This window comes from Dasypus novemcinctus, chromosome 2, assembly GCF_030445035.2.
Source record: "Dasypus novemcinctus isolate mDasNov1 chromosome 2, mDasNov1.1.hap2, whole genome shotgun sequence".
In the NCBI taxonomy this organism is placed as follows: domain Eukaryota; kingdom Metazoa; phylum Chordata; class Mammalia; order Cingulata; family Dasypodidae; genus Dasypus; species Dasypus novemcinctus.
In genome coordinates, this window is record NC_080674.1 from 26,253,178 (window position 1) to 26,268,377 (window position 15,200).

The following is a 15,200-nucleotide window of genomic DNA, read 5'->3' on the forward strand; positions in this document are numbered from 1 at the left end:
TCACAATTTATAAAAGAATATGGCCCCAAATGTAAACCATAATGTAAATCATTGACAATGGTTAGTAATAATTTCTCAATATTTGCACATCAACTGTAACATATGTACCACCCACATGCAAAATATTTTTAATAAGGGAAAGGGGAAAAAGGGGAGGATGGAGGATATTGGGTATATGGGAATTACCTATATTCCAAATGTGACTTTTCTGAAACCTCTAGCCTCTCTTAAGACAAAATGAAAAAAGAAAAAAAAAAACACTGATGGAATAAATGGAAGAAAATGTCCGTGTACATAAAAGACAACAGATCTTACAGTGATTAAAGACATAATATCAAAAAGAATTTTTATTGCTTTTTCATTATTATTCCAATTTAAAAAATTTGTTTTGTATTTTATTGCTTATTTTTAAAACTAACATTATTATTTAATTTTCTTAATCACTGAATTTGGTTATTTTGTTGGCTTTGTTTTTGAAGAAGTTTTGGATCACAGAAAGGTTACACCTCTGACAGGGGAGGATCTTAAGCATGGAGTGTCAGTAATGGGGGATATATGGGAGGAGGTTCTCCTGGACATACTTATAATGCATATAAGTGTGTTCGAGTGTTCATGGGGCATTGTCACAGTGGGTGGAGATTTACACAATAACCAAAAGCACATCAAATTCCCATCCTGGGGAGCTCTGCCACATTCTCTAATGGAGTAGCAAGACTCCCCAGGATACAGGGGCAATGACTAGTGAAGGCGGATGGCCCTTTGATGCACCCTTGATATTGATGACTGTATTTATAAACATTTACTTTTGAAATGGAAACTTAGCCTACTATTGTAGGTTGCCTAAGAGTTACTTCCTTATTGCTCATATATATTCTCTGGAAATTGTAGTATATGGCTACTGATTTTACAAATTAGATAGAAAATTTACAATGAAATATAAGGGTTCAAATTTTGTTTGAATATATTTACTACCAGAACTATTTCAACAGTCCAAATGTTATTTTACATAACAATTTATTGCTACCAAATTTGCTCAATAGTAACAAATGGCACATTAACCATGACTTCTTTTTGCTATCAATGATAAAAATCAAGAACCCCCAAATTTTCATATAAGAAGATGAACTTAAAGAATTGTTTTGATTTGTAAATTGAATTTAAAAATAAAAGTCTCTTTAGTTGGTTTAGCCTTGGGGAACAACCTTTTATAAATCATAATGGCATTATTTCCACTGTTGCTTTTTCCAGGCACTTGTGGAGAATATTATCTCAAAAAGAAACACTATCTGAGTGTTTTGTTAAACTCAGTTAATATCCATCAGCTTCCATGATATCAATATTTCAATCTTTGGAAATAATCCAACTTCTGCATGGACTTTGGCAAAGTGTAGCTGAATAGCAATAAAAAAGGAGAATGATAATTAGGTTAAACAAACAAACAAATAAAAGAGCAGATAAGCCCTGAGCAATCTCTTAAATCGTCTGCACCAACATTGGCTATGAGTAATAACATTTACCATTGTGAAATGTATCTGACTTACTATTTTTATCAAATGTTTTTCAGTTTAAAGTGAGGGTAGGACCTTAATCCTATTATGGGAGGCTTTACGTAAAGAGAAAGTAATTTAGAGGAGCAGAAGCAGGAAGTCAGTGGAAACCCTGAAGAGTAGAGCACACCTCCATGTGGCAGAATGGCCAAGACATACCAGAGACTGCCCGCCAGCCAAAAAGGAAGCAAACCTTGGAAACTACGAGACAATAAATTCCCATTGTTTAAGCCAACTAACTGTGTGGTACTTGTTAGAGTTCCAGGGAAAATAAGTTATAAGGAGAACATTCTTTTCATGTACAAGTAGGTAGTATATGACTGCTGAAAATAATTTATTTTCCTCTTTTTTCTATGTAATTACAGTAATACTAAAATAATGAAATCAGCACTTTTTAAAAGAATATGTAGAACTGATTACTCAGCAGGAACTTTTACAAGACTGATGTAGTTAAAAGGAAAACAGAATTCTAAATCCATTTGTATTACCTTTACCTTTCCTTCCCCTTTCCAAGAGAAAAATGATGATGCATCTGCTCTTCAACAGTCTTCTGAAGTTTTACTCCAGGTCTTAACTCTTAGGTATTCCATTTTCAGATTTATTTGCTAATATATTGCTTCGTATTGTTCACTTGTGAGTGTGTGTCAGGTCATCCAGGTCCTGGAGTCAGACAGAACTGCTTTGAAGACCTACTCCACTGTCCATTCACTGTGTGACTAGCCAATTTACTCCAGCTCTCTAATGCCTCAGATTACTCAATAGTTACATTGAGTACATGTATAAAATATTTATATGTATGTGTATATGTAGCAGTTTGATATGGTTATGAATTTCAAAAATAGATATTGGATTATGTTTGTAATCTCTCCTGTACCTGGGCATGATTGAATTATGATTAGGGTATTGAGTCCCCACCCCTTGGTGCATGGGGACTCACAGATAAAAGGCATGGCAAAGGACAGATTTGAGGATTTCTGATGTTGGGGTTTTTGATGTTGGAGTTTGATGCTGAAGGCTTAAACGGGAGCGCCGGGAAGTAAGCACACAGAGGAAAGAGAAGCAAGCCCCAGGAAAAAAAGGAATCTTGAACCCAGAGAGAAGCAAGACCCTGAAAAGGAAGAACCCAAGAAGACTGAACCCTCACAGCCGTTGGCAGCCATCTTTCTCCAACACATAAAAGTAGACTTAGGTAAGGGAAATAACTTAACACTTTATGGCCTGGTATCTGTAAGCTCCTACCCCAAATAAATACCCTTTATAAAAACCAACCAATTTCTGGTATTTTGCATCAGCACCCCTTTGGCTGACTAATACAGTATAAAATAGAACTACCAAGCCCTTCGAGTTATTTGGAAACTTAGACTGAGTTAATGCTGAAAAGATCTTGTCACAGTATCAGTTTGATAGGAAGCACTCAGTATATGTTAGCTGTTATCATCTTCATTACACTACCTCATTATTTTCTCTACCTTATATTACTTAAGAAGTTATGCTTTCTCCAAATAAAGCATCCACATTAGTTAAAAACAGGCTAGCTAGCTCAAATACAGTCCAAGTTAAGGGCTGAATAAAGAGGGTGCATTTGGAAGAAGTGGAGATGGGTATAAAAGAGAACAATGCTCTACTCCTATTTTCCTGCCTTCCCTATTCCTAGACCGTTTGCTACTACCCAACGGCAAAGTGCTCCTTTATAAATGAAGTTTCAACTATCTGAAGTTACTTTTTGCTGTGGAGAAGACCGGAAGGAGGTTAAGCAAACTACTTCTTCCATACATACTAGAATTTGCTCTTTAACCTACATACATCGTTATTGGCCATAAGCAAAATATTTCCTTTCAATGTAAAGTTTGGAGATAATAATATCTCTTTTTTTGGTAGTAATTCACTTTTCAAGTAGGAAGTAAAGTTTAATTTCACATCTAAAACTTTGCTTTATCATCCCTTTCCCTAGCACAATATATAGATTCTCTAGGTTCTTCACAAATATCTCAGGGCTCTTTCATATTAAGAGCTAAATCCATAGGGATAAATGTGTTTTGTAAAGCACCAGGTCTGGGATCACATTCAAATATCAGTTCTTACACTAATCTTTTTTTTGGCAGATGTTGCAGCTTAGGTATAAATAAAATTATTGCACATTCCAAGGAAGCATCATACTGAATAGTAGCTAGCATATCTTTACCACCTTAAGTCTCTTTCAGAGTCATCAGATAAGCTGTACTATAGAAATAATGCATCAGCAAAAGGGATTTTAAAATGTATGCCCTAAAGTCAAACCATGTCTTTATCTTTGCAGACTCTTCTACACCTCTGAAAGGAGGAAAGTGTAAACTATCTAGAAATCTCTGGATTTAGAAAATTTGCAAGTCTTCTACCAGCTTAGGGCAAGAATTTCCATCAATAAGGCACTACACTTAGATAATAGATTTCTTCAGTCATAAACATTTCTCTAATGTCTTCCCAATTCACTGAAATAACAGGAGTGAAATTTCAGAAAATTATTGGAGGAGGTATTTGGTTTCCACAACAAATGTGTCCTACAATTCGAAGTTTGTTAGGTCATTGATTCTGATCTTAATTTTAGATTTCTATTCTCCACATGGTATTTTAAACTATTTCTTTTATAGAACTAAAAGAGAAGCTATTCCATAGTATAGTACACTAAATAATGACCTGGATTGCTACTTGCCATGTGATGTGATGTATTGCTGTAGAATGTAGAATTAAACTGTTAGAGGCAGAGCTGGAAACACATTAGTAAAAAGCACATGTACACATCGTTCTGTCCTGCTCAGACTTAGTGTATATCTGACACACTTAAGATAAAAACCAGTGCTTAAAGTCGAGAGAAAACCAGTGCTTACATCGCTCATTCTGTTTAAGACCCAGGACAGCATAATGGGATCCTGACTGCCTGTAGTTTGGCAGGTAGGCATTTCCAGCACTTACTCTAAGGACCGATTTCATTTCAGGGCAAAAATAGGTTGAGTTCTTAAAAAGAAAAAAGTAATTGGCCTAGCTTTTTACAGAGTTCTAATTACTTCAACTAGCTTTAAAAGTTAAATTTCTCGAAGTATCTGAAATGGAAAATGCAATTCTTAGCTCATTTGTCTAGAATAAGGATCTTGAATCCAGCAGAGAGCACAAACAATCATGAATCTGGATAGTTCAGACAGGATCATGTTGCCCCAGATGTGTCCATGGGGTACATCTAATCATGATGACAAAATAGAAACAGGCATAGAAATAAAAGCTTTCATTTAAAGAAAAATGCAAAAATCTTGTTAGTCTTAAAAGGCACAGCCTTTATATCTCACTGCAGAGAAATTGCATCAATTGGATGGCAGGGTTCTTCTGTGTTTTAGAGACAGATTTAGGTGAAAGCTCAATCTAGTACTTCATTTTGAAGCTCTGAATTCTTTGATGATAACCTCACTAGGCCACTTCCATTCTCCTGAAATACTTGGTCATTCATCCCCAATGTCCTGCCTTCCAAAGCTTGGAACACTTCCTTCAAGTAACTTGACCTTGATAGTTTTTTGATACTTCAGCTTAGTATTTCTGATATGGAATTTCTGGGCTTATATTTTCACCATGGTTCAATCTCCAATTACTGTTTCCTTTTATAACAGTTCAAAAGTTGCCCTACTCCATGTACATCATAGCCCAGGGACCAGACCATATATGAGTTTGTATGTGCAGACAGGGCTGCTTTCATGGGCAAGTGACCTATACAGTAGCACAGAATCTTTGGCTTAGAATGGCCTTGAACCTGTTTTAATGCTCTGTTGTTACCTTCTTAAAATTCTTAACACTTTTTTAACCAGGGGGGTCTACATTTTCATTGTGCACCTGACCCCACAAATTATGTGTGTGCAAGAGTTTTTGCAATTACATACAGATATTGTTTTGAATCCTGCATCTGCCAGTTTCTAGTTAGATGAAATGTTGCAAGTTAAGTACAGAATTAAGTATTGGATCTAGAAATTGAATAACTAGGTTCAAACTTAATTTTACTGCTTCTGGGTTTTGTAATGTTGGACAAGTTGCTAAAACCTCAGAGTCTTAGCTCCTTCTTCATTAAATGAATTTAATAAAAATAATAGCAGAAGATAATGAATTAAAATTCTTAATATATCAGGCACATAGTGCTCAATGTGAACTGTTATTACTACCAATATGTTCCTTGGTTTCCTCATTTTTAAAAAGGAAGTAATTATATCTACCAACTTGTTTGTTGTTAAGATTTGAATACTATAAATACACCCAGTATATAGCAAATATTCTAACTGAATGGGTCCGTGTAATAAATTTTAGTACTTTCTAATGCCTCATCGTATTTCATTTTTCCCAAAAGGAGAATATCTTTAGTTCTCCCATTATATATCATCCTTTATATTTTACATTATTTTTATTTATTCACATTAAATATAGATCTATGGATACCTTGGCATAAAAATTAAAGAAAAATTTGACAGGTATTAAAAAGTCTTTTAAGTACTTGGATTAAAATTACAATACATGTGAGCAATGAGAATAATTTCTTTTTATATAAAATAAAACCTATAAATATATATGAAAATGTTTTATACATAAAAGTCAACTTACTTATTTCAGCAGCTATAACAGTAAGATTGTGCCATTGAGATAGTTCACGATCAAGTGGCTTTGATGTATAAAGAGATCCATTTCCAGAATGTATGTTAAAGATTCTGTCAAGATCTGTATGGCGGTCCAAGGAAAATCTGAACATAGAGGGAAAAGAAAAATGCATGGCAGTACATGGATGGTTTGCAGTGGAAAATGGTGAAACCAAAGGCGCACATATCATCACTAACAATTTCAGAAAAAACATAGGCCTATATAGAATGTACAGACTGTTTCAGACATTTATCACACATATACACCAGACACACAGTCACACATTTACACATATCCTTTCTAAAGCATGACTCGGCACTTTGTTCCTCATTCAAATGTTAATTTCCTGAATGTCTGTGCTATTTAAATTGTTACCTATTGTCATATACATTTAACCGACTGACATATTTTGAGCACAAAATAGTCTGCATTAACATGTGGCTACTTTACCAAATGATTGTACTTAGTTATTGGAGATTCTAATATGGAATTTCTACATGGATCTAATGCAAAAGGTTATTGACTTCATAGTATGTTACCTGTAGTATGACATCCAGGAGAAACTTCAGTTCTTAACCACATGAGCCATTGTAAAACATTTAAGTTTTGCTGTTGTTGTTGTTGTTTCTAAGGAGGTACCAGGGATTGAACAGGGACCTTGTACATGGGAAATTGGCACTCACAACGAGCTACACCTGCTCCCCAAAATGTATGTTTTAACCAGAACTTTTAAAAATGTATTAAAACTTGAAGATAAGCATTTTTATGTCTGAGTCAAGTACAGTCTTAGCATATGTATGCAAATCTATGCCACCAATTGATTGGAGGTACTGATTTGCGTGTCATTATTTTAACAGCTAACACATGTTTATCAGTTTGGGTTGATCTACTTGGGATAATCTCATTATCTTTGGGTTTGTCAGGCAAGGTTTAATGTAACCATACTGTCTTCTGTACTGTCACTTCTCAATCCTACTGGATAGATTTTTTTATAGAGCTTGAATTATTAAGCATTATCCTCCTGCTTTATTTAGTGTTCCATATTTCAAAAATAAATTTTAAAAAATAAACCAAAAGCTACAAGACCAATATGAGCAGCTACTATCATTTTTAAGGGAAAATATATATATAAACTATCATTCTTAAATTGCATTCTGAGAGTCATATAGTAAAATGATTTAATAATGCTTTAATAATTCTTTTCTTTGTTTGCTATTTTAAAATTTGTGCAATGTTTCCAAGAAGCCATTGAAATTTAAGGCTTTTGCATCTGGTTTTGAATACTTTGAATTAGAAGAACAACTTAACATGTTAGAATATCTGATTGAAAAGTGATTTTCTGTTTGAGGACTATTTAGTTTATATTTTTATTTTATAGCAGCTCTAAATAGAACCAAACACAAATTTACACGTCTCTTAATTCACTCTAGCCCTCTCTATTAACTCAATGAATTCTGTTTGGTTTCAAATTACATGTTTTACCATTCACAAATAAAGTCAAAATTGCATTGCTATATCTCGTATAATGTTCAAATTACATTTCAAAATGACAAAATTATTCTACTACTTAAAGATTCAACATATCTATGTCCTTCTGTCCTCAAGCACCTTAGACCATTCATCACTGCCATTTGTCACATTGTATTCAACATTCATTTCGTCTCATATCTCAAACAGGAAAAAAACAAGAAAACACAGAACCCCTTGTTTGGAGTCTAATAGGCACTCAAGAAATATAATTTGAATCTCAAACTGAATCTTCTTCCCTGGCAGATTGAGAACTTTTAAGGAAAATATTAATACCTAATACGGTGTCCCTATATATTTATTAAATGAAACAGCAAATGATGGACATATATGGCATTTTCATAAATAATAGCTTTCCTTAATTCAGTAAAAATTAAAAAAAGTTCCAATATTTAAATCAATACAAGGCTCTGCTATCAAGCATCACTGTCTTTGCCATTTCCACTTTCGGTCTGCTTTTTCTTAATTATTTCCTTTGTTTACTTTTTAAAAGTAATGACAAAGTTTAGACAATTATGTGATGTCTTGAAGGCACAAAGGGATTGACATTCTTTTCCAAACATGAGAAAGGTTTTTTTGCAATTCTCTATTGATAAAAAATTATAGATTTTAACTTTATTTTCCTTGTTAAAAAGGAAACACTAAGGAAGTACTTGATAAAGAACATTGAATGTGTATATTGGCTATTTAAAAGCTTCAAAAGAAAACTAAAAATCCAAGGAATACAGCAATCTAGATGACAATAAATGGATTGGTGAGCAGGCATTTATTGAGAAGTCAAGTTGGCAAAGGGCAACTCTGTGATTATTGTGTACAGATTTCTAATGCCAATGTGTAACATGAGATCAGTATTGTGTGAAGTGTGTGAGAATAGTGGAAAGCATATTCATGTAAAATTATATAAGTAAAATGTGTGTGTGTGTATATGTATATACATGTATATGCACTATGACTTGACTTGAAGATGTGTAAAAATTTTCAGAACTTTCAACTCTAGGTTTAACTAGAATCCCAATGCATGCACATTTAGAGATTCCATATATATATATATATATATATATATATATATATATATGGTTACAGAGTTAGAAGTCAGAGGAAAGTGCATTCAGATACTGAACAGCAACCATGTGAACACATAGTTGACTGGCCTATGTATAACAATGAGCAAGCAAAATCAGCTTACTAAGAAATAAGGCAGTGATCAAGAGAATTAATAGATTAAAATTATGAGTCATTTTGATACTGATTATGGAATATAGATAACTGAGCTTCTTAAAAATGATAGAAAATGTCTCTGAAAACTTTCAGTCTTTTTTGTTTTGTGAATTTATCTTATTTCACATGCATTTAAGCTGACATAAGAAAGAAAAGAAAAAACACAATAAAAAATAAAATTGAAATAGCTTTGGTATTTCTAGAATGTTCTAATATTTTTTTAAAACTCAAAGAGAGAAAAAAAGAGAGATCTTTCCTTATTTGATGACAGGAACCTAAAGGTATTTTCTAAAATCATAATTTAACCACATTGCAGCATTATTATAATTATATCCTCTTTAATTGCTAAAACTTCTCACAACATCACATATTACTTAACAACCTGAAGTAACAAAGAAAACAATTTGGTTACATTGGAAAAGTGCACCTGAATAGTCTGAAACTATACCAAAGGTTAGAACCGCAAATGCCTTAAGGGGACAGCTGCTGACAAAGGCAAGCTTTCAGGATAAGGGTAAGATAAGAACTCATGCAAAAAGGAAAACGTGTGCATATCCTGCTCCAAAACATTCAGAGTTGTTATTTCACACACCTGCGGTCATTAAATTTATGTACAACTTATGGAGAGACTCTTGCATCTTTCATTGCATTAAGTGCTTTAAATGCAAATTCACGCGCTCAATAATTATTCCAACTCCTATCTTTTCATCTCAGATGTAGCTATAATTACCTAATGGGACTAGAAGTTGAATCTGGGTCCCTTGCCATTACAGTGCCAATGATCGTGCCCACTTCAATATCTTCATGGACCTCAAACAGATAGGAAGATCTGCTAAAAATGGGAGGTTCATCCACATCTTCTATAGAGATTTTCACAATTGTAGTATCTTTAAATGGTCCTAGGTAATAAAAACGTGGATCCACATGGGTATTTTCTGCTTCAACCTTCAGAGAATAAAGTCTTTGGCTCTCATAATCAAGTGGCTGTATAAGGAAATAAGTCATCAAATTAGAGTGATTTTAAAAACTGGGTTGCATTCTGTCAAGTTTCTCTATAACTATAAATAATAAAAAGTAATAAAATATGCATAATCTCTATATATCAATTAGGAAACAGTTTTTACTTTTTATATATTCAATATGTAGTACTCCTAAATATAGAAAAATTAGCTTTTTTTGAATGAACTTTTAAACCTTGTAAAAATTGGGAAGGATATTAATATCTCTCTTTTAAAGTGTGACTTACACACAAAAAATGGGCCAGTGGTGTGTGTGTGTGTGTGTGTGTGTGTGTGTGCACGCTGAGGTGTTTGCTTTACTGCTAAACTTCTTCTAATCCAAATATTTCAATTATCTTTTAAAACCTATGTTGTGATATTCAATTCAATATGATGGGTTTATGGTACTACATAAACTGTATGAAATTTTGAAGAGTTATATGAAACTTTCAACAGTTATATGAAACATTCAAGATAAGGAAAATCTGTGTAAAGAGAAATGAAAAGTTTTGATAATTTTTGATAATTAGGTTACATTTGGAAACAAAAAAAGGAATTTAAATATTGAAATAGTTTGTCACAAGTATAAAATCCAGTCCCTAATCTCTATTCTCTTACTCACTCTAAATGGTATGTTTTTTTAACAGATAAAAGACATTATTGAATCATATTTCCTTACTCTTCTTCTTTTAATTTTTTTTTATGTCAGTGTTACAAGTTATTCCATTAACACACAATAATAACTATAATTAGCAATAAGTTTGCTTTGGTCTGTGGTTACACTCCCCTCTGATTTTTGTTCATTTCTCAGTCCTTAGGGATTTGGGATAATATCCACTCTGAGTGCTTCCGGCTGGGAGGGGACTTAGATCCTATGGGGCAGAGGAAAAGAATTGTTTTGCTTGTAGTTAAAGATATGCCTTGTTTTGGGGATGGCACTTGTTTATCATCATTGTTTTCTTAGTTGTCCAGGTCAAGTTCAATGTCCTGGAGAGTAGGAGTTCTTTTTTATTCTCAGAAACTGCAGATTGTATTTGCATGACCGAGTTATTTGCTGGTCACAAAAAAAGAAAAAGAAAAAGAAAAAGAAAAAAGAAAAAAACAAGAAAGCTGCTTTCCCCTTTGTTGATCATTGCCCATTTAATAACAGTTAGTTGTGTGAAAATTGTGTTTTGTGATAGAATTCCAGAGTAATTTCTGCGATTAATCAGTGTTTCAGTGGTTACTTGATGAATGTGGAGTGTGCATGACATTTCATTAGGACCCACATTTTAAGGTGCCATTTTCTTTTCTTATCACGATGGTACTGACTCTGTTATATAAAACTGGTCACATTTAAACGGTATCCCAGAACATATGTTAGCAGAAAAGTTTAATTTATCTAGCAGAAGGGAAAATGTGAACAATTAAATTACGGTCCAATCCACGCTGCCTCTTTTCATTAGCAACTCTAATTATTGCTCTGTACATCTGGAAATATGGCATGTTACATTTTATGACTCCAACTGGGAGGTTATGTTACCATTATTAGCTATTAATTAGTTTTATGCTTTAAAGAAAACAATGGTAATTGTAGTGGGCCATGAACATGGCTCCAAAGTATAATCACACATACACTAACTTGTTTTTTAAATTTTGTAAAATTTCAGATTTCAGGTTTCAACCAGTAAAAAAAAATTGGTCAACATTTCCAAATGTCTGCTTGGTTTTATATTCCTCTTACTCGTGCATAATAAAAATTAAATTTAAACATAACAGTGATATTTATTAGCAGATAATGTGTGAGTGAATAGTACATAGTAAAATCTGCACTTGCTAACCACACAGATACTGATTTATACTAACGCTGTGCACCTTTTTCACAATTATGATGCCTTCCTGTGTGTCTTTCTCAGTTAGGATGTCAAACATATCAGTTCCATCACCATCAATAATTCGATATTCTACTTCAGCATTTTTCCCAGTGTCAGCATCAGTTGCTTTTACACTTCCAATGGCTGTGCCAACTGGGGAGGATTCAAGAACCCGAAGATGGATGGTGTCTGTAAAGAATAGAGAAAAGAATGTAGATAGAGAGATGGATGAATAAAGAAAGAAATTTCTCAATAAAATCTTGAAAGGTAAGATGTGCATGACAGAATATTATTAATAGTAAACTCTACATTAGATATTAACAAATTGATCCTTTAAGTATACATTATATGGAAAGCCATAAATTACAGTTTAAGGGAATAAGTAGAAATCTGGGGCTTTGATATGTAGATATTATTATAAATAATGAATACTAACCTCTAAAAGCATTAGGAATATTGATTTTAAGAATGAATATGTTGCCTTTCTTTCATTTGCAAAAGTAACTACAGATTAGCTTTGAGTGCAGATATGTACTGACGTGTGTTTATATAATCATAACAAATTACAGAGTATACAGTAAATATTTCTATTTAATTATTTTTTACTTTGTTGTATTTAGTTTTTTTTTTTTTTTTTTTTTTTTTAGTTCTCATAGTTTATTATGGCTGCAGGATAAAACATTAAAAATTCCCACGAAAACACTCACAGTGGGTAGGAATGCTTTTTCTGCTTGTGACAGGAGAAAGAAAAGGTAGTCTGTGGGAGAAACATGAGGATGCCCTTCACATTGTCAAAGTAAAAGCACTACATTCTGACAAACTCCCCTCCAGACCAAAACAAGAATATATCTAAGCCCCTGGTGTTAGATGTGCTTCTAGCTTGAACAACCTCTCTTGCCAATAAGATTTATGCTTTTGCACCTGATCATAAACTGCATATTACTGACAGATTAATCGACCTGAAGCACACTTCTGATTAGAGCACCTTCTTCCTCATAAACCTTAAGTAATTCTCCTTAATATACATGATAAAGTCCAGACATTGTAGCCAGCTGTGCTCTTGTCTCAGTACATCTTTCTTAATGTGTTCTCTTCAGTCACTTCCAGGAAGGATTTATACCAAACAAGACTTTTCAAAGGTTTCTGGCCAAAATTAATGTCCTACACCTTTCTCTATATATTTGTCATGCGAGTTCCCTCACATAAAATTCTTTCCCCACTACTCTCATATGCTTATTATGCAGCTAACCAAATCTGAGAAAATAATACCTACATCCATTCAGTATGGAAGCCACTCCTTAGGAGTCATCATTAAAACTCATGTTTCTTCACACCTCAGTTGATTTTTTAGACTGTAAAGTAAAGTTGATTCTCTTTTCTCTTTTACTCTCTATTTCCTTTTAGTAACACACCATTGAAAGCAACTCTCAGCTTCTTCTTGGTACATCACCTTGTCTATCTGTGCCTCTGCCGTTTTCCTCCTTGGAACATCTGCTCACTATATATTCCAATAATCTGCTCTCTCATTTCCTTCATGGTCTACTCAATTCTAACCTTCTCAGAAACTTTCACCAATAACCTTATTGAGAATAAGACACCCAATCATTCTTCATACCATTGACCACTACCAACCATTAAGTTATCTATTTATTTGTTTTTCAGTACCATGTGGAGGTAATACAAAGCAGGTAGCTTATATTTTTCAATCATTAGATCCCATTTTGTCCCCTTGAGTATAGTAGTCACTAAATAAATACTTGTAATTAGATGAAAAGACGCTTCCTAACTAGTTGACCAGCTCCCATTCTTTGCCAAATCCAATTAGTTCTCAGCTACTTTCAATCCACGTTGCAGCAGTTTAATCCTTTCAAATATGGTAATCATTATCAAAATTCCTGAGAGCTTCTAAACATTTATATTGCTCCCATTATACTTAAGATAAAATAAAACATCCTCAGATGACCCTAAATAATTTGGCTCCTCTGTCTTTCCATTCTTTCCCCTGAATAATACTCTCAAATCACATTGGATGTATTTAGGTTTTACTAACATGCTAAGATCTTTCATAACTCAATATTTAGCACACTTTTCCTCTTTGTGAAAGATTTTCCCTAAAACCCTTTACCTGGCAAACTCTTATTCTTCCTTTTGATGTATATTTAACTTGCTATGCTTCTAGCAAAGAACATCATCAACCTTAGCCTACCTACTGCAAGGACTTTCTAAATAATTAGATCTTATAATACCAGTCCCTTAATAAAGTGATTTACCACCCATTAGCAATATAAACCATTCTAAAATACAAAGATGATACCACTCAGTGGAGTACTTAGGTGATGTTTTATTGATGTTAGGATAAATTCTTAATTTCTTCATTTGGTTATAATGTCTTGCAAAATCTGGCTTCTGCTAAAATCTTTAGTGTCAGAATCATCTATTTTTATATTGAGAGGCTATGTGAATTTCAAGCACATTAATGTTTCCTTAGTTAATAATCAGATAAAAATTGCAAATACATAGAATATCTAATACAACAAATGCAAATAACATGGACAATTAAATAAACATTTATATAATACCAGTATGCAACATCTAGAGAATACAGACTCTTTTCAAGAAGGTCTGAAACATTTAACCCAATCTTATCAGGTACTAAGTTATTAGGCAAGTTCTGACAGATCTTAATAAATAGGTATCTACCACATTCTCTGGCCAGGCTGCAGTTAAGTTAGAGGGCTATACAGAAAAGAGAAACTCCAAATCATATCTGTGGAAATTTAAAACTGATTTCTATATAACTCATAGTTCTAAGAAGATAAAAAATTTCAGGGGAAAATTGAAAATATAGTAAAAATAAATTAAAACTTGAAAGTGCAGAAAAAATGATACTACTTTGAGAAGATTATCATTAACCTTTTATGTTTATTTACAAATAAAGACAAGCAGAAAATTAATGAGCTTCATATTAAGCATAAGAAACTGGAAAAGAAGCACAAAATAAATCCACTACCAAAGAAAGAGGTGATAGTAAAGATAAAAACAGAAATTAATGAAATAGAAAACAAATATACAAAAAAGAGAATAAAAAAGGCCAATAGTTCTTTGAAAAGGCTTATAAAATAAACATACATCTGACAAGATATTCATGGAAAGGTAAGAGAGGCAAAATATACTATTAAGAACTTTAAAAAGAGAAATACAAATGCAGATAATGTAGAGATTTAGAGGATCAGAAAATAAGAAAATTCAAATACAAAGACATCACCAGGTCCCACACCTTGGGAATTCCCCACAAAGCAAACAGACTTCTGAGTTCCCGTTTAGGTTCCTCTACCATAAAATTTAGTTTTTATTATCACGCAGGATGGAAACCATCTTCATAGCAACTGTCTATGTTAACATGAGTTTGTTACTAT

General features: G+C 33.1%; 1 protein-coding gene across 1 annotated transcript in view; it reads right to left on the reverse strand.

The window, feature by feature from the left end:
- LOC101446764 (cadherin-10) overlaps positions 1–15,200 on the reverse strand; it is a 205,974-nt gene that overhangs the window by 16,284 nt on the left and 174,490 nt on the right. Inside the window, exons 6-8 of the mRNA XM_004453842.4 lie at positions 11,786–11,973; positions 9,664–9,917; positions 6,156–6,292 (exon numbers count right to left, since the gene is read on the reverse strand). Of these exons, the coding sequence (XP_004453899.2) occupies positions 6,156–6,292; positions 9,664–9,917; positions 11,786–11,973 (579 nt within the window). The remainder of the gene's footprint in view (positions 1–6,155; positions 6,293–9,663; positions 9,918–11,785; positions 11,974–15,200) is intronic.